Source organism: Urocitellus parryii, chromosome 1 (genome assembly GCF_045843805.1).
Source record: "Urocitellus parryii isolate mUroPar1 chromosome 1, mUroPar1.hap1, whole genome shotgun sequence".
Taxonomy (NCBI): Eukaryota; Metazoa; Chordata; class Mammalia; order Rodentia; family Sciuridae; genus Urocitellus; species Urocitellus parryii.
In genome coordinates, this window is record NC_135531.1 from 53,004,225 (window position 1) to 53,023,711 (window position 19,487).

The 19,487-nt window shown below is 38.7% G+C and overlaps 1 protein-coding gene across 1 annotated transcript in view; it reads left to right on the forward strand.

Annotated features, from left to right (window-relative positions):
- LOC113184234 (microtubule-associated serine/threonine-protein kinase 4-like) overlaps positions 1-15,037 on the forward strand; it is a 180,717-nt gene extending 165,680 nt beyond the window's left edge. The window contains exon 3 of the mRNA XM_026390873.2: positions 14,853-15,037. Coding sequence (XP_026246658.2) covers positions 14,853-15,037 — 185 coding nt within the window. The remainder of the gene's footprint in view (positions 1-14,852) is intronic.
- The last annotated feature ends 4,450 nt before the right edge of the window (positions 15,038-19,487 follow it).

Here is a 19,487-nt window from a genome sequence, read left to right on the forward strand (position 1 = left end):
TTGTTTAGTGCTGCTATAATAAAATACCTGGGACTGGGTAAGTTATGAAGAAAGGGGTTTATTGTGGCTCATCATTCTATAATCTGAGAAGCACAAGGTGGAACAGACAAATCTGGTTGGCTTCTGGTGAGGGCTTTGTGCTACATCATGACAAGCAAATGTGTGTGGATGGAGCATGTGCGTATGAAAAAGAGAGAGAAACAGAGAAGGAAAGGAAAGGAAGAGAAGGGGAGAAAGAGAAAGTCACCTTGCTTTCTTTGTACCTACTGGCTCTGGAGATGAGGGATTCAGCCCCTTGAGTCTTAACTGGCTCTGGTGAGACCTAACTCCCAGGAGACCTCACACTTCTCTCAGTGTCCACTACTTCTTAACACAGTTACACTGTGGATCAAGCTCCTACACGGGTTTTGGTGGGGCAAACCATAGCACATCCTATACCCTCAAGATCCCTTTAAGTTTGAACAGTAAATAATTTTAGCTACCAAGATGAGAGTGGTGTAGTCTTTTCAGAGAATGGTTTCCCTTCATTTTCTCTCACTTTCTAGACCCCATATTCATTCTCTGTCTCTCTCTCCTTCTCTCTCTCCCTCCCCCCTCCCTCTCCCTCTCCCTCCCTCTCCCTCTCCCTCCCTCTCCCTCCCTCCCTCCCTCTCCCTCCCTCCCTCCCTCCCTCCCTCCCTCTCCCTCCCTCCCTCTCCCTCCCTCCCTCCCTCTCCCTCCCTCCCTCCCTCTCCCTCCCCCTCCCTCCCTCCCTCTCCCTCCCTCCCTCTCCCTCCCTCCCTCCCTCCCCCTCCCTCCCTCTCCCTCCCTCCCTCCCCCTCCCTCCCTCCCTCTCTCTCCCTCCCTCCCTCTCTCTCTCTCTCTCTCTCTCTCTCTCTCTCTCTCTCTCTCTCTCTCTCACACACACACACACACACACACACACACACACACACACACAGACACACACACACACTTCTGTAGAAGGTATGCTCCCTTCCTACTTTCCCCTCTAGCAGCATACACCAGTAGGTGTCCTGTCTCTCCTCTCTGAAGCTGAGCACACCCAGTTATCCATCTCTTGCTTAAAACTTGTTTTCAGTGGCTAATCAAAGCCACTGGGGATGTAGATGTTTTTTAACTTCCTGGATGGAAACTGACATTGATGCTGACTGTATGTCAGCTCCACAGGAAAAAAAGTAGGCCAAGAAGTGCCAATGCCACCAACCGGGAAGTTTAAAGATTTATAAAAATTAGTGTTTCTGATATATTAATGACTCGAGTGGTAGTAGCCTACATTTGTCTTTGTCATGTTCCGTTGTCATTCAAGTACTTAATCAACACATATTGTCAGGGCTAAATTTATTTCCTTGTGTCTGCCTTGCCAGATAATTTCTCTGTTCTTTGACAGTAATGTCGCAGGCACCTGAATCAGACCTGGGGCTTTATGCAGGTGGAGGGAAAGTCCCCTCCTTGCTTTTAACTGATTGCTGAAATGCTCACTGGGGAAAAATCTGTGAAAGAGAGAACAAGGCCATTTCAATGCCTGCTTCCTTCTTTATGGGTAAGAACACAGACAGAATGATGGTGATGCCAATGTGGTAGCAGTAAGACCAGAGCCTCTTACTAGGCCTTGGGGTACCTCCCACTTTAATGAGATTAAAGGATCCCCCACCACCTTTTTAAATGTAATACTGGGGACTCAACCCAGAAGTGCTCTGCCACGGAGCTGCATCTCCAGCCATTTTTTAGCTTTGACACAAGGTCTTGCTAAATTGCCCAGGCTGGCCTCTAACTTGGAATCCTCCTACCTCAGCCTCCCGAGTAGCCAAGATTACAGGTGTGCATCACAATGCTAGTTAAGATGAACTCAGGGGCACTGGACCACTGGCCACATCCCCAGCTGTATTTTATTAAGAGACAGGGTCTCACTGAGTTGCTTAGCACCTCACTTGGCTGAGACTGGCTTTGAACTCATGATCCTCCTGCGCCTGGCAGTTAAGACCCTTTTAAAAGAGCATTTAGAAAGTGTTAGCTTCCCTGCCCTTCTGTCTCCTGCCCTGTGAGGACACAGAGATAGGTTCTCATCAGACCAAGTACCAGCCCTTTGGCTTGAACTTGCCAGTCCCCAAAACTGTGAGAAATAAATTTCTGTTCCTTATACTTTACACAGTCCCACGTACTTTGTTAGTAAAAAACTAAGTAACCTAATGCAAACTAAAACAAACCATGGCCACTGTAACTTATTAATACTGCTCCAAATTCTGCTATAGGAAGGCTTTAGCATAAGCCTTTTAGCATAAGGCAGTTAAGCCCCCAGCTTCCCATTCCTATAAAGAAGAGGTGTGTACATTGTCAAGTAACACACGTGGAAGTCTATATGTGTACATGTGTGTGTGCGCACACTGCATTGCACCCTTGGCTTTTATTTAGCATCCTATAATGTAGGAAGTACTTGAATTTTTTTTTTTTTTTGGTCCTAAGTTACTCTGAAGGGCAGTAAAAATTGTGTATATCACTAACTTTTTATTAGTCTCTGAAACAAATCTTTCTGGTCTCAGAAACAATGAAAAATGGTTTAGATTGATCCAATAAACTTCGATTCTTCTTTTTGTTAAATAGCAAGAACAGCGTAACCCACTGTTTCTGACTTTGTTTTGGCGGCTCAGTAATCTCAGTGCACAGGTTTTGTTTTGCTTTGCTCTGTCTCGATAGCTCGTAGCTGCAGTAGTATATACCAATAACAAAAAGGAAAGGGAAAACAATATATCATAAGCACAGGGTGATGAGTCTTGCTCTCCCACCCCTTTAGGGAGTAGAACAGAAAAATAAAGAACATGGTGTGTGCATGTATGTGTTTTGTATTGGGTACTGAAATCAGGGCTTTGTGGCAGGCTAGGCAAGCACTCTACCACTAAATTACACGTCCAGCCCAATTTTATTTATTTTTTGGGGGTACTGGGGATTGAACTCAGGGACATTCGACCACTGAGCCACATCCCCAGCCCTATTTTGTATTTTATTTAGAAACAGGGTCTTACTGAATTGTTTAGGGCCTTGCCTTTACTGAGGCTGGCTTTGAACTCTCAGTCCTCTTGCCTTAGCCTCCCAAGCTGCTGGGATTACAGGTATGTGCCACTGAACTCAGCTTATTTTTTTATTTTTGAGACAGAATCTCTGCTAAGTTGCCCAGACTGGCCTTGAATCTAGGATTCTCCTACCTTATCCTCCCAAATTGCTGGGGTTACAAGCATATAACCATGCCCCTAAAGAACATGGTTTTTAAAGCCCATTTATATCCAAATTCCATTCTAAAAACCTAATGTTATTTTTTTTTTTTACAAACTCTCCTCCTTTACTCTCTCTCCTGATACTTTAAGAATTTTCTCTTTGTATCCTCAAAGCAAAGGTCTACACATTACAAATTCTAAGAGCTCAGTAAATAGAGTGCAGATAACATGGGATGCTCAATTAAATTTCAAATAAATTCAGATAAAGAAATAATCTTTAGTATATGGTATGTCCAATGCAGCATTTAGAGCATACATATTTAAATGCATTTGAATTCAAATTTTGTCAAGGTATTTGTATTTGTATTCATTAAATTGGGCTATCCCATTAGTAAATACTGGAATGGTTCTGTAGCCAGGCATTATTAGACATGTTGCCTCATAGGTCCCTGCATGACATGAATAGCCAGAGGTTACAGGTATTATAATGCAACATTCTTTTCATGTTTTATTTTTCCTCTCTAGCTACTTAGTTATGTTGAAGCCTGGGCCATCTTTGTGGATGACCCCAAGCAGATCTAATCTCTATGACTTGTGAAGGTCTGTGTGCCTATGCTCCATTACAATGCCTTCAAGATAATCACCTTGCTCTCTGTGGATTCAAATAATGGAGATTAAATGCATTTAAAGGAATGGCTAAAAGAAAATGATCAGGCTTCAGAACTTGAGAGATAACCATTTGCAGGGTAATTGGGATGACCATGTGGCTGTCTTCCCCTGCCTCAGCCCACTGATTTTGCCCATAAGCATATCTGAATTCTCTAAAAAGGAATGTTGAGGATCCTGGCAAAACTCGTGACTGTAAAATATGAGGCAATGACCTTGGAGTTCATAGCTACTTAATGTCATCTGAGCTTTCAGAAGTAGTAAGTGGCTAAGTAATAGACCAGAAATGAAAAGACTGAATTCCAACTCTATACCTGCCATTCATTTTCAGGTAGTATGGAGACAATCATGACAATAATCTTGGCTTTGATTCGTCTCTCCTTAAAGACAAGAGCATTGTTATGTTTGGTAAAGCACTTAGATATTTGTTAGGATTTAATTCAGGATGGGGGAATCATTGCTGGGATAACAATATTGCCCAGATCCTCTTGCCAGATAGTGTGGGCATGAACTAACCTTCCTAATAAATGAAGTGGAAGGGCAGGTTATACAGTTGCTGAGACCTCTCACTCCGGACACACAGGGATCTTGAATTACTTGCCATTTGGAAGAGTTGGAGATCTATTAAGTGGGTTTTTTGTTTGTTTGATTTTTTTTTAACCAGGGATTGAACTCAGGGGCATTCAAACACTGAGTCTCATCTCCAGCCCTATTTTGTATTTTATTAGAGACAGGGTCTCACTGAGTTGCTTAGTGCCTGGCTTTTGCTAAGGCTGGCTTTGAACTCACAATCCTCATGTCTCAACCTTCTGAGAAGTGCTGTTTTGAATGAGTGTTTTAATGGTCCTATTCTAGAGTTCTAGCTGCTTCTTTTTATTTATTTTTTTATTTATATATGACAGCAGACTATTAACAAGCATTTTTTTTTGGTACCAGGGATTAAAACCAGGGGTACTTAACCACTGAGCAACACCCCAACATCTATTATTTTTTATTTTGAGACAGGGTCTCACTATGTTGCTTAGGGCTTCACTAAGTTGCTGAGATTAGCTTTGAACTTGATATCCTCCTGCCTCAGCCTCTCCAACCACTGGGATTACAGGCAAGTGCCACCATGCCTGGCTAACAAGCATTTCTTAAAACTAAAATATTATATTCTTTAGGGAGCAAACATAGACATTGTCTTTGAGGAGAAAGAATTTGAAATCTTTTTGGAATACATCCAGCATGGTACTGGAAGCTATTCCAAAGAACTATACATGGAAATATGATTTTGTGAACTAAGCTGTATATAGAAAATTCCTTATAAAAATAGAGAACCTGTTAGGAAATTTGGGCTAGGCTGGATATTTCTGCTTAGATGGCAATGTGGAGTTTTTTTTTTTTTTTAATCCCCTCTAAGGGTACTTTTGTTCTTTTTGTTTCTCTTTTAAAGCTTCTGGTCCTCAACTCCTCCTTGGCTTCCTTTATAACTGTTTAGATGTAGGGCAGTTGTCAAAAATGTTTAGCATCACAGGACAGCTAGTGACATTTGGATGCATCAATTAAAGCATCTGTGGGTGCAAAGAAGTATTATTGAGCAAGTTTCATAATGTCTCCAAAAAAATAAGAGACTAAGTACAAATTGTTCTCTATTATAATAAGTTAATCAGCTTACATTGAAAATATGCATCATTTCATGGAGGTGGCAGACTCTTGAGTTGGAAATGGGTTTTAGAAGAGAAAAATCAAAACCAAGAAAAGTGATATGATCTCCTTTATATCAAGTTTGAGGCCTATGAGTCTTTTTCATTGTTATTATTATGAAACAAATGGACAAAAATTGAGTACTCTTCTAGGCAGTGTGGAAAAGTATGGAAAAATATAGTCCCTGGGAGAACTGTATATGAGAGATAGAAAGGAGTATTAAGTATGTGATTCTGTAACAGTCCATTCGGTTCCAGGTATGGGGTATTGTACTAGGGATGATGAGGGGCTATAGGGACAGATGAGATCCCATTATAGTACATACAGAGTTTACAATGTAGTGGAGCATATTGTGTCCAGAAACATGTGGCACTTGTACATATGCACCTACATGGAGAAGCAGGTATTATGATGGTGGGAGGTAAGGCCAGTAGCACCGCTGCTTGTGGCTTCAGTGCCAATGGTAAAATGCATAAAGCATCCTTAAAGGGAGCTAGAACATCCCCTGAGTGCAAACTGTGTTCAGTAGTGTGCTTGTCACTTTATACATGTGGTAGCTACTATCATCTAGAGGTGGTAAGGAAAGGGAATCTCAGAGAAGGAATGCAAGTTATCCATGGTTCTAGTTAATGGATGGTGAATCAGGTTGTCTAGCTGCTTTCCCACTCTGTGCGCCTGAGTCTACCTGGTGAATGGAATGAGAACCAGTTATTCCCAAAATGTCTGGTGCTGGACAGAATTTGATCCAGTCTGGAGATGACACCAAGTAGAAGACTCTTGTTAGGAAGAGATATTTAGCAATGGAAAGTGGAGAAGATAAGAAGTCATTGTTTATTGCACTCTTCTGTTTGCCTTAGGGTACAACCGTCTCCTTACTGACATTCTAAAAATTAGTTCTCATGATTGCTTCCTGGGATTGCCATCATTTCCATTTGACAGAATGATTATGAGAAACTGAGGCTTAGGAGGTTAAAAAGCCATGGTCACAAGCTACAGTATGGTTAAGGTTTTAATTTGAAATATGAACTTTGTGACTGGGGTCAAATGGTGTTAGACTCAAAATCAACAGTTTGATTTCATGAGTTTAGAAATGAGGCTATTTCCAGGATCTGGAGGGGGCATCTAACACGTTTAGATGGAGTGAAATTTTGGCAAGGATGGCACTAACTGGGTTGAGAAACCAAAATGTGCCAGGGAAGCACCAACTCTTCCTCATTTGATGATTATTTTGAACTGGTCAAGGTCCTGGTCCTTGGGAGAGGTTTCAGACAGGGGTGAAGGAAGCAGGTATGAAGAGGGAGAAGGAGGGAGGAGGAAGAGAGAAGGGGGACTGACAAGTACTTTAACAGCTGCTCCACATAGCCACAAAATGACTCTGAGAAAAAATGGTTCTATTTATTTGCCTTTTCCTTCCATATATCTTGCCAGCAGCATTCATCAATATCTGTCATTTCCCAGGGGGTTTAGACATGTCTAGCAATTCATTCTACTGAATTATATTTCAATACACGAATGGAGGGAGGCCAGATTGCAGATGTTAACTCTGACCCCTGCCCGGCATCGCTTAGACACCGCCACCACCCAGCTCCTCGGGTACCCTTGCTCAGGCAGACATTTATTCCAAGCAACACTGTTTGGTGTCAGATTCTTGTTACCATGTTCTCATTAGAGTAGGCTCTATTTAATACTTCTTTAAAAATCAATTTTACATCGTCAGATTTGCCTTTGGTCTGTGTAACTGGAGTTTTGGGTCAAATCATTATTTTTTTCAATAAAATTTTTTTTTAATCCAGAAAACCACCACATGACGGGAGACTGCCTTGGTGGTCTGGTTGCAATGGGAAATGGGTGATCAGGGCTGGGTATCATTGCAGAAGCAGAATAGGAGAATTTTCTGAGTGTTGGTACACTGAAAAGGGAGTGTCATAACACAAGTCTTACGGCTGCTGTGGGGAGGGGAATCTCAGGAAAATGAAAGGGATATCAATAGAGTAGAGGAAAGGGACACAGAGCAAGGAAGGTGGGGAGGGAAAGGGGAGATTCTGAGAATGATATTGGCCAAATTATATTGTTATATCGTGTGCATATATGAATATGTAAATGAATGTCACCATTATGTACATTTACAATGCACTAATTAAAAATACATACACTTAATAAAAGAAAAAAAATAAAAGGAAGCATTTCAGCTGACCAAGCTCTATCAACATGTATTAACTGATTTGATCCTAATATCTGTCCTAACTAGAATTTGAGAGTCCATCATGGCAAAAGAGAAGAAATACCACATTAAGAAAAATTAAGGGAAAGTAAGGAAAAAAGAAAGGCCAAATATCTCTCTATGACTTTGAATTGTTTTTCCATTGAGAAATACATTGGGTTGGCATTTTTGTCCTTTTGTCATAAAATGGCGAGGGTATCAGGGTGGCTATTTGGAATCGACGGTATGGAAACCCCTGCAGCCTTGAATCACCTTGCCATATTGCCCACACCAGAAGTTATTTTTGATTTAAAACCACAGCTACGATTGACAGTGGCAGTGGCAGCGGCAGCTTGAGATTCTGCTCCATAGCCTCATGGTTTGTCTAAAGGCTCTGATTTCTGTATTGTAGACATGTGTGTTCTGTTATTTTTCAAAAGTTCCTAGCTCTCTCACAGCATGGACTGGAGCTTCAGTGACTCCTTAAAACATTTGTCATGTACCCAGTCTGTCTGGGCTTGCCCAAGAGAAGCTGTTAACTTCTGATACCTGCTTCCCTTACTCCAAGCTTCCTTTCAAAGCATGCCTCTAGCTTTGTCGTCGGGCTCTTATAGTTAGTTATGTTGCTTCGACATTCATTCTATGTTAAATGTAGAATGGTGGTGATAATATTCTAAAAAGTGAACTGGGTACCTCTGTATTTGATTCTGATAGCAAAATAGGTAATTTGATGGAGAGCTTGATGCCCCATTAGCAATCCCTGCTCTGATATCAACCTCCCAAGACATGCACGCTTTCTTGCTCAGCTTCTAGTTGCTTTGTCAACTGGAGATCACTGATCAGTGTGCAGTGCTGCCTTTAAGGACTCAGGGTCAAGACCCTGCTTTGGACTTCTTACATGAGAAAACACACTGCACTCTTTTTAAAGGCTAGAACAGCAGCTCAATATAGGAGTCAGTGAACTTCAGCACTCTCTGGTCACAGGTCTGTTGGTTTCTCAAATTATATTTATTTATGCCATTAAGAAGAATGATTTAGCAGCACTGCTGATGTTGTCTAGGTACAGGCATTCTTTCACAGTGGGACAAGAAATTGGAAGGCAGTCACCCATGTGAGCAGGAAGATGAAAGGAACCATGTCCCTGTGTTGTACTAGCACCACTGAAGATGAATAAAGGAGGCTATAATTGCCTGCGAGGACTAGAGTCATGACGACTGGGAACAAATGTTTAGGAGTGAGCAATGGGGCATAGAAGAAGAGTCTCTGGATGATGATGGAGTACACCTTAGGGCACTGGCTGCTGAGTCATGGGTTCTGCCCAGATTCAGCCAGTGACTTATCGTGGTCTTTATCCTTTCTTTATTTCTAAAGTTTGGAGGGTTCTTTAAAAATTCAGATCCCCTGACTTGCAAATGATTTGAAGGACTTAAGTTATTAAGTGTAATTTGCAATAGTGGGTGTCTATGTAGATTAATGTAGAGACCTCCTTTTGACAAAAGAAAAAAAAAAGGATCCCATTATTATTTCCTCTATATGGCATAGTGGTTTTAGCTATACCGCTAAGGATTGTGTGTGTGTGTATGTATGTATATATGTATGTACTATGTAGGTATACACTATGTTTTGTTGACCCATTTATTCACCAGTGGATATTTGGATTATTGGTACCTTTTGTCTATTGTGAATAGTACCACTATGAACATGGGTATACAAATATCTTTTTGAAGCCAGCTTTCACTTTTTCTTTCCAATGTAATGGAGGGTGAACTTTCTGGGAGCTTCTATGAGAGTTGAGCAGTAGATCCCGAAGAAGCAGTGGGCTTGTAGCCAAAACCTCTAAATCTATAAAGATATAGGCTGAGAGAATAAGGCCTTCCAACAGAGCATATGGCCCCATTTGCCTGCTCATGGCACCAATGCAGTGGCAGCTTACCATTGCTCATTGTTTCTAGCCCTTTAGCCTCTGTAATGCTACTCTCATTCTCTCTAATATCCTTATATGGCTCCCTTACCTTCCCAAACCCCTGGGAGCAATGCATTGCTACCTTAGTTTCCCTCTTTTCCTGGTTGGTATCTTAGAGGAGTGAACAAAGCATTTCAGAGTTCTTATGTATAACCGATCACAAAAAGTCATATCAAAACAATTCTTTTTTTTATATATAGTTATTGGGTTTTATTTTCTCTTTGATGTCCTGCTTGTAGTCTAAGAGAAATAACCCCAAATGTAAGATGGCGGGCTGATTACTCAATCTGTGCACTTCAGGTGACACAGAGCTTTTTTAATGGAAGCTTTCAAATCTAGTCAGGTGCCATTATTCCCCAATGATAAAGTAGATCTCCAGCGGCTATATTTAATTCTTTATATGGCCATTCTGTGAAAGTTATTGCTGACTTGGTGTTTTCCTATTTCCTAGGGACAGTTGTACCTTTGGGGTGCTTTGAAAGCATGTATCTCATCTGAAAGCTTGCATTTATGAAGTTCCTGCTTCTAGTTTTCTTGGAATTCAGGATGGAAATAAAGGAAAGCGCATTCAAGGAGAGGTGATATATAACCTAGATAGAACCAAGGCACAATCTGCGTTTAGACTGAATAATCTATTCTTACTCTATAACCAAAGCAAGCTGCAAGACTTCCCACTCTCATTCTGTGAAGTCACAATAACCAGTTTAAAAAGTTCTAACAATCTATATCTCTGTGTTTGAAATCTTATAGTTTCTTACATTAGTCTGGTTGACTGATTCTAGCTTTAAAACAGATTCTCTTTATTACCTCTAAATTTCTAGTTATAGTACTATGTAGAAAATATTTAATATATGTTAATGAGCATGGCAGGATTTTAGAAACGTGTTTCTAAAGAGCACAGAGCTGATCAAAGTTCCATTTGGAACAAGCAGCTCAATTCGGTATTAAAACAGAGCAACCAGATTGCTAGGCAAGCTCACCTCTCATACGACAAATTGGAAATGGTATTATCCATTAATTTCCGCCCTGTGCAGCTGAATAATGCCATTGACAGATGCTAATTTTCTTAAATTGTAGGCAGCAAATGATGCATGAATATAGCAGCAACACACTTTCTAGAGGCTCTTGGTAGTCATCAGAAAGTGAATTTATATAAAGTTTGATGCAATCACTACCAACTATGGCAGTATGTTAGTGCCTTCTAATGACTGCCTTAAATCCATCTGTTGTCCTCTTTTTCCTATTAACACTAATGGGGGTCCAGGCAGGAATGAAATGTCCCATGTGATGTATTAACAGACCCTCCAATTTGTAACATTCATAAGATTGCTTAGGACAAAAATCTATGTACAAACAATAGTATCTAAAATTTTATCCACTATAGGTCTATAAACATTTCATTGTATATGTATATAAATGCTTCCTAATTTTTTTTTTTGCACTGTCTTAACAAGACTTTATTTCTTCCTCTCCTTTTAATTCCATGTATGTTGGGTAGTTCTTTTCACTTTTTATTTTTAAAGTTTCTTTGATTGCATTAATTTTTGAATATATTTTCTATCTTAGACTTTCCAACAGTCATGTTTTGTGCAAGTTTTACAGCTGAAGAACCTGAAGCTTGGAGAAGTTTGGGACATAGTAATGGAATTAGCTGTGTGGTGCAGAATTGGAAATCAGCAGTCTGACTCTAAAGTCATGTAAAACTAGAGCAATTAATTTTTACTGTTACAGGCAAGGGCCTTTCTGTCCTGTGTTTAAGGCTCGAACTGTTTTTGAATGTCAAAGTGTCATCTTTTGGGTTAGGCTCTGTTAAGCTAACAAAGGAATTAAAGGCATTCCTTATGTTAATTACCAAGATTGGATTTACACATGAGCTAGCAACAAGTAAGACATACATGATAATGTTAAATTCGACAGTAATTCCAGAGGAGGACAAGATAGCATGCAAATCTTGTTACGGGTTTACCAGTTTGGTTACAGTATGCTGACTTACCTTGCAACAACCTGTGAGATTTAACAAAATGGAAGTATTCAAAATGTGACTCAAAGTATACAGAGAGAAGGGGTCTGGGCCTGGGTCCCTTCATTGTGCTCAGGATGCTGTTTCTGGATTCTGTCCAGATTTATATCCTGCTGGGCTACGCCTGGTCTCAGTCACTCTGGATCCTAACACATGACTGTTCTGCACTGAGGATTATCCAGGAGCTGGTCTTGATGATGAGGAGGTTCTGTATGGTTCCTTCTTTCCCACTACCTGTCTCAGACCTCTCCGTTGACTTCTTGCTTTGCCAACTAGGACCCTTAGAGTGTCCCCATTATCACTTGGGCTTTAGGGACTGCCAGTGCTCCTGGGTAGTTTAACATATGAGAGTATAGAACACATTTTTTGATAAGAACTATTAAAAGTAATATTGTAAAATATCATATATACTAAAAAATAGGGAATAAATATAACTGCATATAGCTACTAGCCAGTTTCATCAAAGCTTAATATTGGTTAAATTTCTTTAGGTACTACTAAAAGAAAAAAAGAGAGACTAATTTGTATACTTTTTCCTTGAAATAAAATATTTGCCCTTTAAATTTTTCTCTGATTATACTAGATTCTCCAGATGTTTTTTCACCTACCATTAGTTTTCTTAAAAAGAAAGTATATGGGGCAGAATGAATGTAAGGCCAGCGAGGATTCTCTGTCATTTAAATGCTGACATCACGTAGCTTCTGTACCCTTTCATGTCTCTCTCCAAAACACAAACAAAAGAAATATAAGATCAAAGACATAGGAAGAGACCCAGGAGGGACCTCCCTCCCCCAAATCTATGCATTCAGATTACTGAATAGGTTGATATATTTTTAACAAGTGGGGTCTTCCAGATAGAATTATTAAAGAAACCATTTGTTCAAGTCATAGTAATTCTACTTTCCTAAATTCAGTCTGGTTTTGCTGCCCTAAGTGTCCTGCTTTGAAGCCTAAAGAGGAAAATTTTCTCAAAACCCTCTTAGTCCAGCTTTTAGTTCACATTTCAAAATAAGGCTAGGGAAAAATTAAAATTCTGGATTTTATATTTTAAATTCCCTTCAACAAAGTATGTCTGAATGTCTTTGAGACCGTGATCAGAATCACAGAGGGTAATTAATTATATTTGAGTTTTCAATGACGGTGTTCATGTTCCAATTAATTGACAGTTGCTGTGTTTATTTGCTTGGAAAAGGTCATAATCTCTTATGTGTGGATGGTGGGAAGCAGGTGATAAAAATCAATGTGATACTATTTTTGTAAGAAAATGTAGGTTGTAGAAAGAAAGTCTGAAGGAAAATCATGGACATGTCCAGAGTCATTTTTATTGGTGTGATTCTAGGTGACTTTTTTTTGTATATTTATACATTTTCTACTTTTTTTTTAAAGTATTTTATTTGCTTTTTTCTTCTTTCTTTTTATTTATTTCTTATATACATAACAATAGTGGAGTGCATTACATTCATAATTATCCATTCACAGCACAAATTTTTTGTAACTCTATATATAAAGTATGTTCACACCAAATTATGCCATTATACATGAGCTCTCTTATTTTTTGCATACAATTCTTAATATACCTTTATACCACCATTTATCATATCTCTTCTCTCTATTTGTAACATTTTCTACTTTTGAATGAAAACAAACATAGCCTAATCAGAATAGATGCTTTCCATCTTGACTACTGTTACAGCTAAATAGCTAACATGTACCAGTGCTTTACTCACACAGTCCTTTAAACAATTCTATGTAGTTGATTCTATCATCTCCATTTTAGAGGTGAGAAAAAAAAAAAACAAAACAAGGCCAATAGAGGTTAACTTCCTTCCCCAATGTTGTTCAGCTATAGGGAAAAATCTCAAAAAGGTTTATCTAGAGCCTGTGATTTTACTGTGTAATAAGAGAATGAAAGATCAATTTTGGCAAAATAAGATGTCATTTTCCTTTTGTATTTAAAATATAAATTTCTGAAAGCACGTGGGTTAAATAAATCATTAGATCACTTACCTGGGCAATGGATAGGAGATGCTCCAAGTTCCTGTGTTTTGATATTGTTGATAGTTAATAGATTATAATAGTTATTGACCAGTGGGATGTGCTTGTTGGGTGCATACATAAGGGGAAAAAGAAGGAACAGATGCTACTGAAGTAAAGCTGGAGTCCTCACAAATCTGGCCCTCCAACGAGAGTTCATTTGTTTCATTGTCCCTATGTTTTCTGGGAAGAAAATGCTCACTCACCCTGTCATCATTCAATAAGTGGTGGCCAAGTCATGTGCTAGTATTGGAGCAAAGCAGATAAAAATCAGACAGGGACTGTTTATACTGAGCTTCATTACTATGTGAATGATTGTGGCCACCCTAACTTTTCTGAAGTCAAAAACCTCATTTCTTATATATATCAATGTTTGTCTAATTCCTGTACCAAGGAAGTAACAATGTGAATTAGTTCAGCTATTTGACTTTTAAAAGCATACACTGTGTATATTAGAGTTCAAGGTTGATGGAAATTGCTCAGTGAACCTAGACTGACATTGATGTCCTGATTTATGCAAATGGGTACCATTATGTATGCTGCAGACATGGTTGGATGGTCACCAGCGCTTCAGAGAGAGAAGCTGAGAAAAGGGGCATCAGCCCCACTTCACCTTGAAAGAATTCCACCCCTTCCTTTTGTCGGTCATGATCTGCACTGTGTAGACTCTTTTTCAGTTGATTCCTAGATCACTACTCTTTCTGCATTAGAGTTTTTCAAATAACATTTATAAACGCATGCATTTATTTCCATGATGCAGGGAACGCTTTTTGTATTAATGTATATTCTCAATACATTCCAATGGAATATGCAGATGGGAAAAACCACTTCATCCTACCCTGATAAAGCTACTTGTGCAGGAGATCAAGAGATTTGCTTGGGTCTCTGTGGAAAGTCAGGGTCAGAACACGCCCGTGATCTCTTGACTTCAAACAGTTTTTCTTTGTTAACAACATAATCTAACCCATTATGGCAGAAGTAATAGAGAAGATGGCTAGGAAGACACCCAACTCTGTCATAGAACTATTGCGGTCTGCCTGTGACTTATCTTTATTTTTTTTTAAACCCCAACAGGACGATACCTCCTTCCAAATGCAGTGGCTGGCCAGGCGTGGCCAGCCTCAGCAGAGACATCCAACCTCGTGCGCATGCGCAGCCAGGCCCTGGGCCAGTCGGCGCCCTCGCTCACTGCCAGCCTGGTGAGTGTTCCCATTGGTGGGTCCAGGTGGTCCAACCCATCTCCTGCCTGGTGTACTTAGGCTTGTTGAGTTCAATTTGGTACAAACTTACACTCATGTAGCACTATGTACAGATGTGGCAATGTGAAATACCTTGCTTTCAGTGTGCTGGTTTTTACCGCCACCCCTCCACATGTGGAGTATTTCCACTTGCCACCGTTTACCACCTGTACTCCCAAAGAAATGGAAATGTTTGTAGGCTTTTTATTTCTTGAAAAATTTTTAATTTCAAACTTAGAGAAAAATTATAAGGATAAGATAAAAACACAGAGCTCCAGTTTATTCTAAATCTAGGTTCAATTAAATAACATCTTGATTTGCTCTGTTAAGTGTTTTCTCTGTGTATATAAATACATATCCGTATGTATGTGTGTATATATATTTTATATGCACATTCATATACTTTTGACATTTATTTTTGGTTATCTATATTACAGCTGTTTGTTATCTCAGTTATCAACTTGAGTAAATTTGTGACCAACACAATCCTATTATCTACTCTGTCATCTTTATTTCAATTTAATCAATGTACTCAATCATGTCCATTATAACATTTTTCCTCCTCTAGTGTAGGATCCAACTTGAGGTTATGTGTTGTATTTAATTGCCTACCTCTTTAGTGTTCTTTAATCTGGGATGTTTTCCATATACTTTATCTGGCCTTTCTTTTTTTAAGTTGTTGAAAGCATTTCTTTTTTCTTTTCTTTCTTTTCTTTTTTTTTTAACCTCTTTTATTTATTTATTTTTATGTGGAGCTGAGGATTGAATCCAGTGCCTCACACATGCTAAGAAAGTGCTCTACCACTGAGCTACAATCCCAGCCCCTTTGTCTTTTCTGACACGGACACTTTTGTAGATTTTTTTTTTTAATGGAACGTTCCTTATATTACATTTCTCTGTTGTTTCCCATGGTGAGATTCAGGTTTTAGCATTTCAGACCAGAATCAGGCATTGGTGATGTGTCCTCAGGGCATAATGTCCATCTGCCCCTCACTATGAAGTTAATTTTGATCATTCAGTCAAGGTGTTGCCCAATTTTTCCACTGTAGTTATGTCTTTTCTCCCTCATAATCTATAAGCAATCTGTGGGGAGATACTTTCAAGGCATGCAAACATGCTTCTCATAAAATATTTCCCCTACATTTACCATCTGTTAGTGATTCTTACTAGGATCATTCTTTTCTAGGATGATTTAAAATGGTATGGGCTAGGAGTGTAGCTCAGCGGTAAAGTACTTGCTTAACTTATATTCCAATCTCAGCATGGGGACGGGGGGAGGAGTTCGCTTTTCCCATACCAGGACTCTTCATATTTACCAGTTGGCACATGGAATGAATATTTGTTAGCAACATGAACTTGCACTTTCCTTTTCTTCTCCAAGTATAGACCTTCATTTTTAAACATATGCTTATTAGATTTTTTTGTTGTTGTGTTTAGTGGGCATCTTCTCCACCTGAAGCTTCTTCTCAGCTTAGAAAAATGTACAAGTAAGTTAGTTTTTACATTGGTGGTAGAGTTGTATGGCATGGAAATAGATTTTTAAACATCTTTTACTGATTTTTATTATTATAAAGAATATGTATTTTATAATAAAATATGTAATAATATGTATTATTATAAATGATATATATTTTATTTATTGATATTAAATTATACTGGATATTTGATAATCTTACAATAATATACTGAGGTTTGACTTAGGTGGTTTTTTTTTTTGGTATCAGGGATTAAACTCACGGATGCTTAACCACTGAGCCATATGCCCAACCCGTTTTTATTTTTTAATTTTAAGACAGGATCTTGATAAATTGCTTAGGGCCTCACTATATTGCTGAGGCAGACTTTGAATTTGCAGTTCTCCTGCTTCTGCAGAAGAATTGGGAGCTGCTGGGATTATGGATGTGTGCCATCATACCCAGCTCTGAGATTTGATTTAGGTCCAGCCTCTAGTGCTGCTTCTTCTATTAAGTAATTGTATAAATGTAAGCAAGTCACTTAGTTTCTCAAATTTTTTAAAGAAATTTTTTTTTTTTTTAGTTGTAGATGGATACAATACCTTTACTTTATTTTTATGTTGTGCTGAGGATGGAACCCAGTGCCTCACACATGCTAGGCAAGCGCTCTGCCACTGAGCCACAGTCTCAGTCCCTAGTTTCTCAAATTTTATCACCTTGTCTGTAACTGCAAGATGAAAAGATGTATTAAACAGTCTATTAAGTCCCTTTCAACTCTGAAATTCTCCGATTCTACTCTCAGAATAATTAATATTCTGAATTATGGAATAATTATCTCCAGAGAAATATTTCTTTTAGGATATTTTGTGACTTCAAAATTAACAATTATCCTTAAGCCAAAAGTCATCTTTTTCCTGATGAGACTTTTTTCTTTCCCCATGGTACTGGGGACTGAAGCCAGGAGTTGGCAAGTACTGTACCATTGAGCTACATTCCCAACCCTTGGGCTTATTTTTAAAGATACAGTTAAAGTGATGTAGATAAGCATTTTCCACTATCCCCTCCCCCTGACCAAAGTGACTTTTTCCTCCTTAGGGAATTTTGTTAAAAGCTTAGTTGACTGTAAGAATTTAGTAGGAAAATACCTTATAATTCATGATTTATCTTTTTTGACAGATGTGTTTTTCAGCCACTACAACACTATGCTTAACACAAATAGTTATCTTTTAACACAAATAGTTATCTTTTAGGCTTATTGCCAAATAAATCATTCTGATTAAAACAGCACTGTCACCAAGTATTGTATCTTAGTACCTGATAGTAGTTGTCACATACCCAGATACAGAAGCTGATTTAATCATTGCTAAATGCATGTCAGGCAACCTAAGATATTTGGGAATAGGATACAAAAATATGAACGATTATTAGGAAGCATAAAAGAGCATTGCTTGCAATTTGTCAGATGACTTTGTTATCAAAGAATGTCTTAAATTATTAGCTGTTACAACTGCAAGTTTTATGTTTATAGTGTTTGCTTTTGTTGAACTGGAGAAAATGCTGAAATATAACATAGAACAACTTTTAAATAGTTAACTGGCATGTAACAAATCCAAATGCTAGGAATATTAATATGTCCGTTATTATCATGTTATGAATAAATCTGGGCACAGAAGTCAGAATATAATTGGCATTTACTGATAGATAGTGAAGATTGAACATTTAACCCTCCTCATATCTTTCCCTTCAGAGGATTCTTTAATTCCTAATTGTAGTCTATTGGAAAACTCTTTCCCTCTCAACCTACTATTGTATAAGGGCAGCAGCAGTCAGAGGAGAGCTCCCAGCTGAGCACCATCTTGATTTCCTTGTCTTCTGGTGTGATGTTTCAGTGCGTCACCATGATGTTTAAATATATGTCACTCAGGTACAAATTAATGGTCTTTTGAGTTGTTAGGACTACATGTCTAAAAGGACATCAAGTTTTATCTGCTTCACATTTCTACCATGTTTGAATTGAAGTATGTCTAAATTATGTCTGCAGATTACAACTAACAGATTTGCTAGAAAATGATGCTGAAGAGGTGGAAATTGATATATTTTAGAACTCTTTTGTTTTTCTTCTCCCTCTCTTCACCCTGTCTTACAAGGAAGCTGAAGTTTGTGGAGGTGCATTGCCCAGTAGAACATGCCCTACTGACTGATCCAGTCTCCTGGCCACTGTTCCTACCCAGTAGCCCCATCTTAGAGCTATAAGTCACCTTCTCCCTGATTCCCTGAGCATTTATTATGGTAAAGCTCTTTGTCCTTTGTGTGTATGACTGATATGTCCCTGCTAGACTACAAGCTCCTTGCGGGCAGAATTCTTACCTGATTGTTTTTCTATTCACCCCTGCTCTTAGTACAGTGTCTTGCACATAGGAGGTATTCAGTAAATTATATTGAAGAAATGGATAATCATTCCTGGAAAAGTGACAGATTCCTTTAGTTTCAAGGTGAGAGTGGTGGTGTGTCTTAATGGGGGGCTTGGTGAGACCATCTAAAACCTCTCTGGTTTACTCTTCATTGTGCATCTTACAATTACCATTAACCTTAAAGATCATGTGATAGGCCAAATCCCATTTAATTCCCCATCAGCTGCTCAAAAAAAAATTATATATATATATGGAAACCAAATTGTGAAGAGAGATTATCTTTGTCCATATTTAAGGAGGCTTCATTAATCTGCTTTTCGGCAATCATGATTATAGTCGTATTGTCTTAAATATTTTGTCAATTCATTGAATAAGTTGGAGCAATATGCATGTCCAAGTGTGGAAGAATTAGAAAAGTAAGGGATCAAAATGGTTTATGTCTGGGTGACAGCATAGTCTTGATATAACAGAATTCCATGCTCTACTGCAACAACATTTCAGAAAAGTGTAGACCCTCCACCTGATAGGTATTAATATGTTAGTAAGATATAAATGAAGGCTTTGTGGTTTGGTACATATGAATTTTAGTAAATGTATGACCTATAG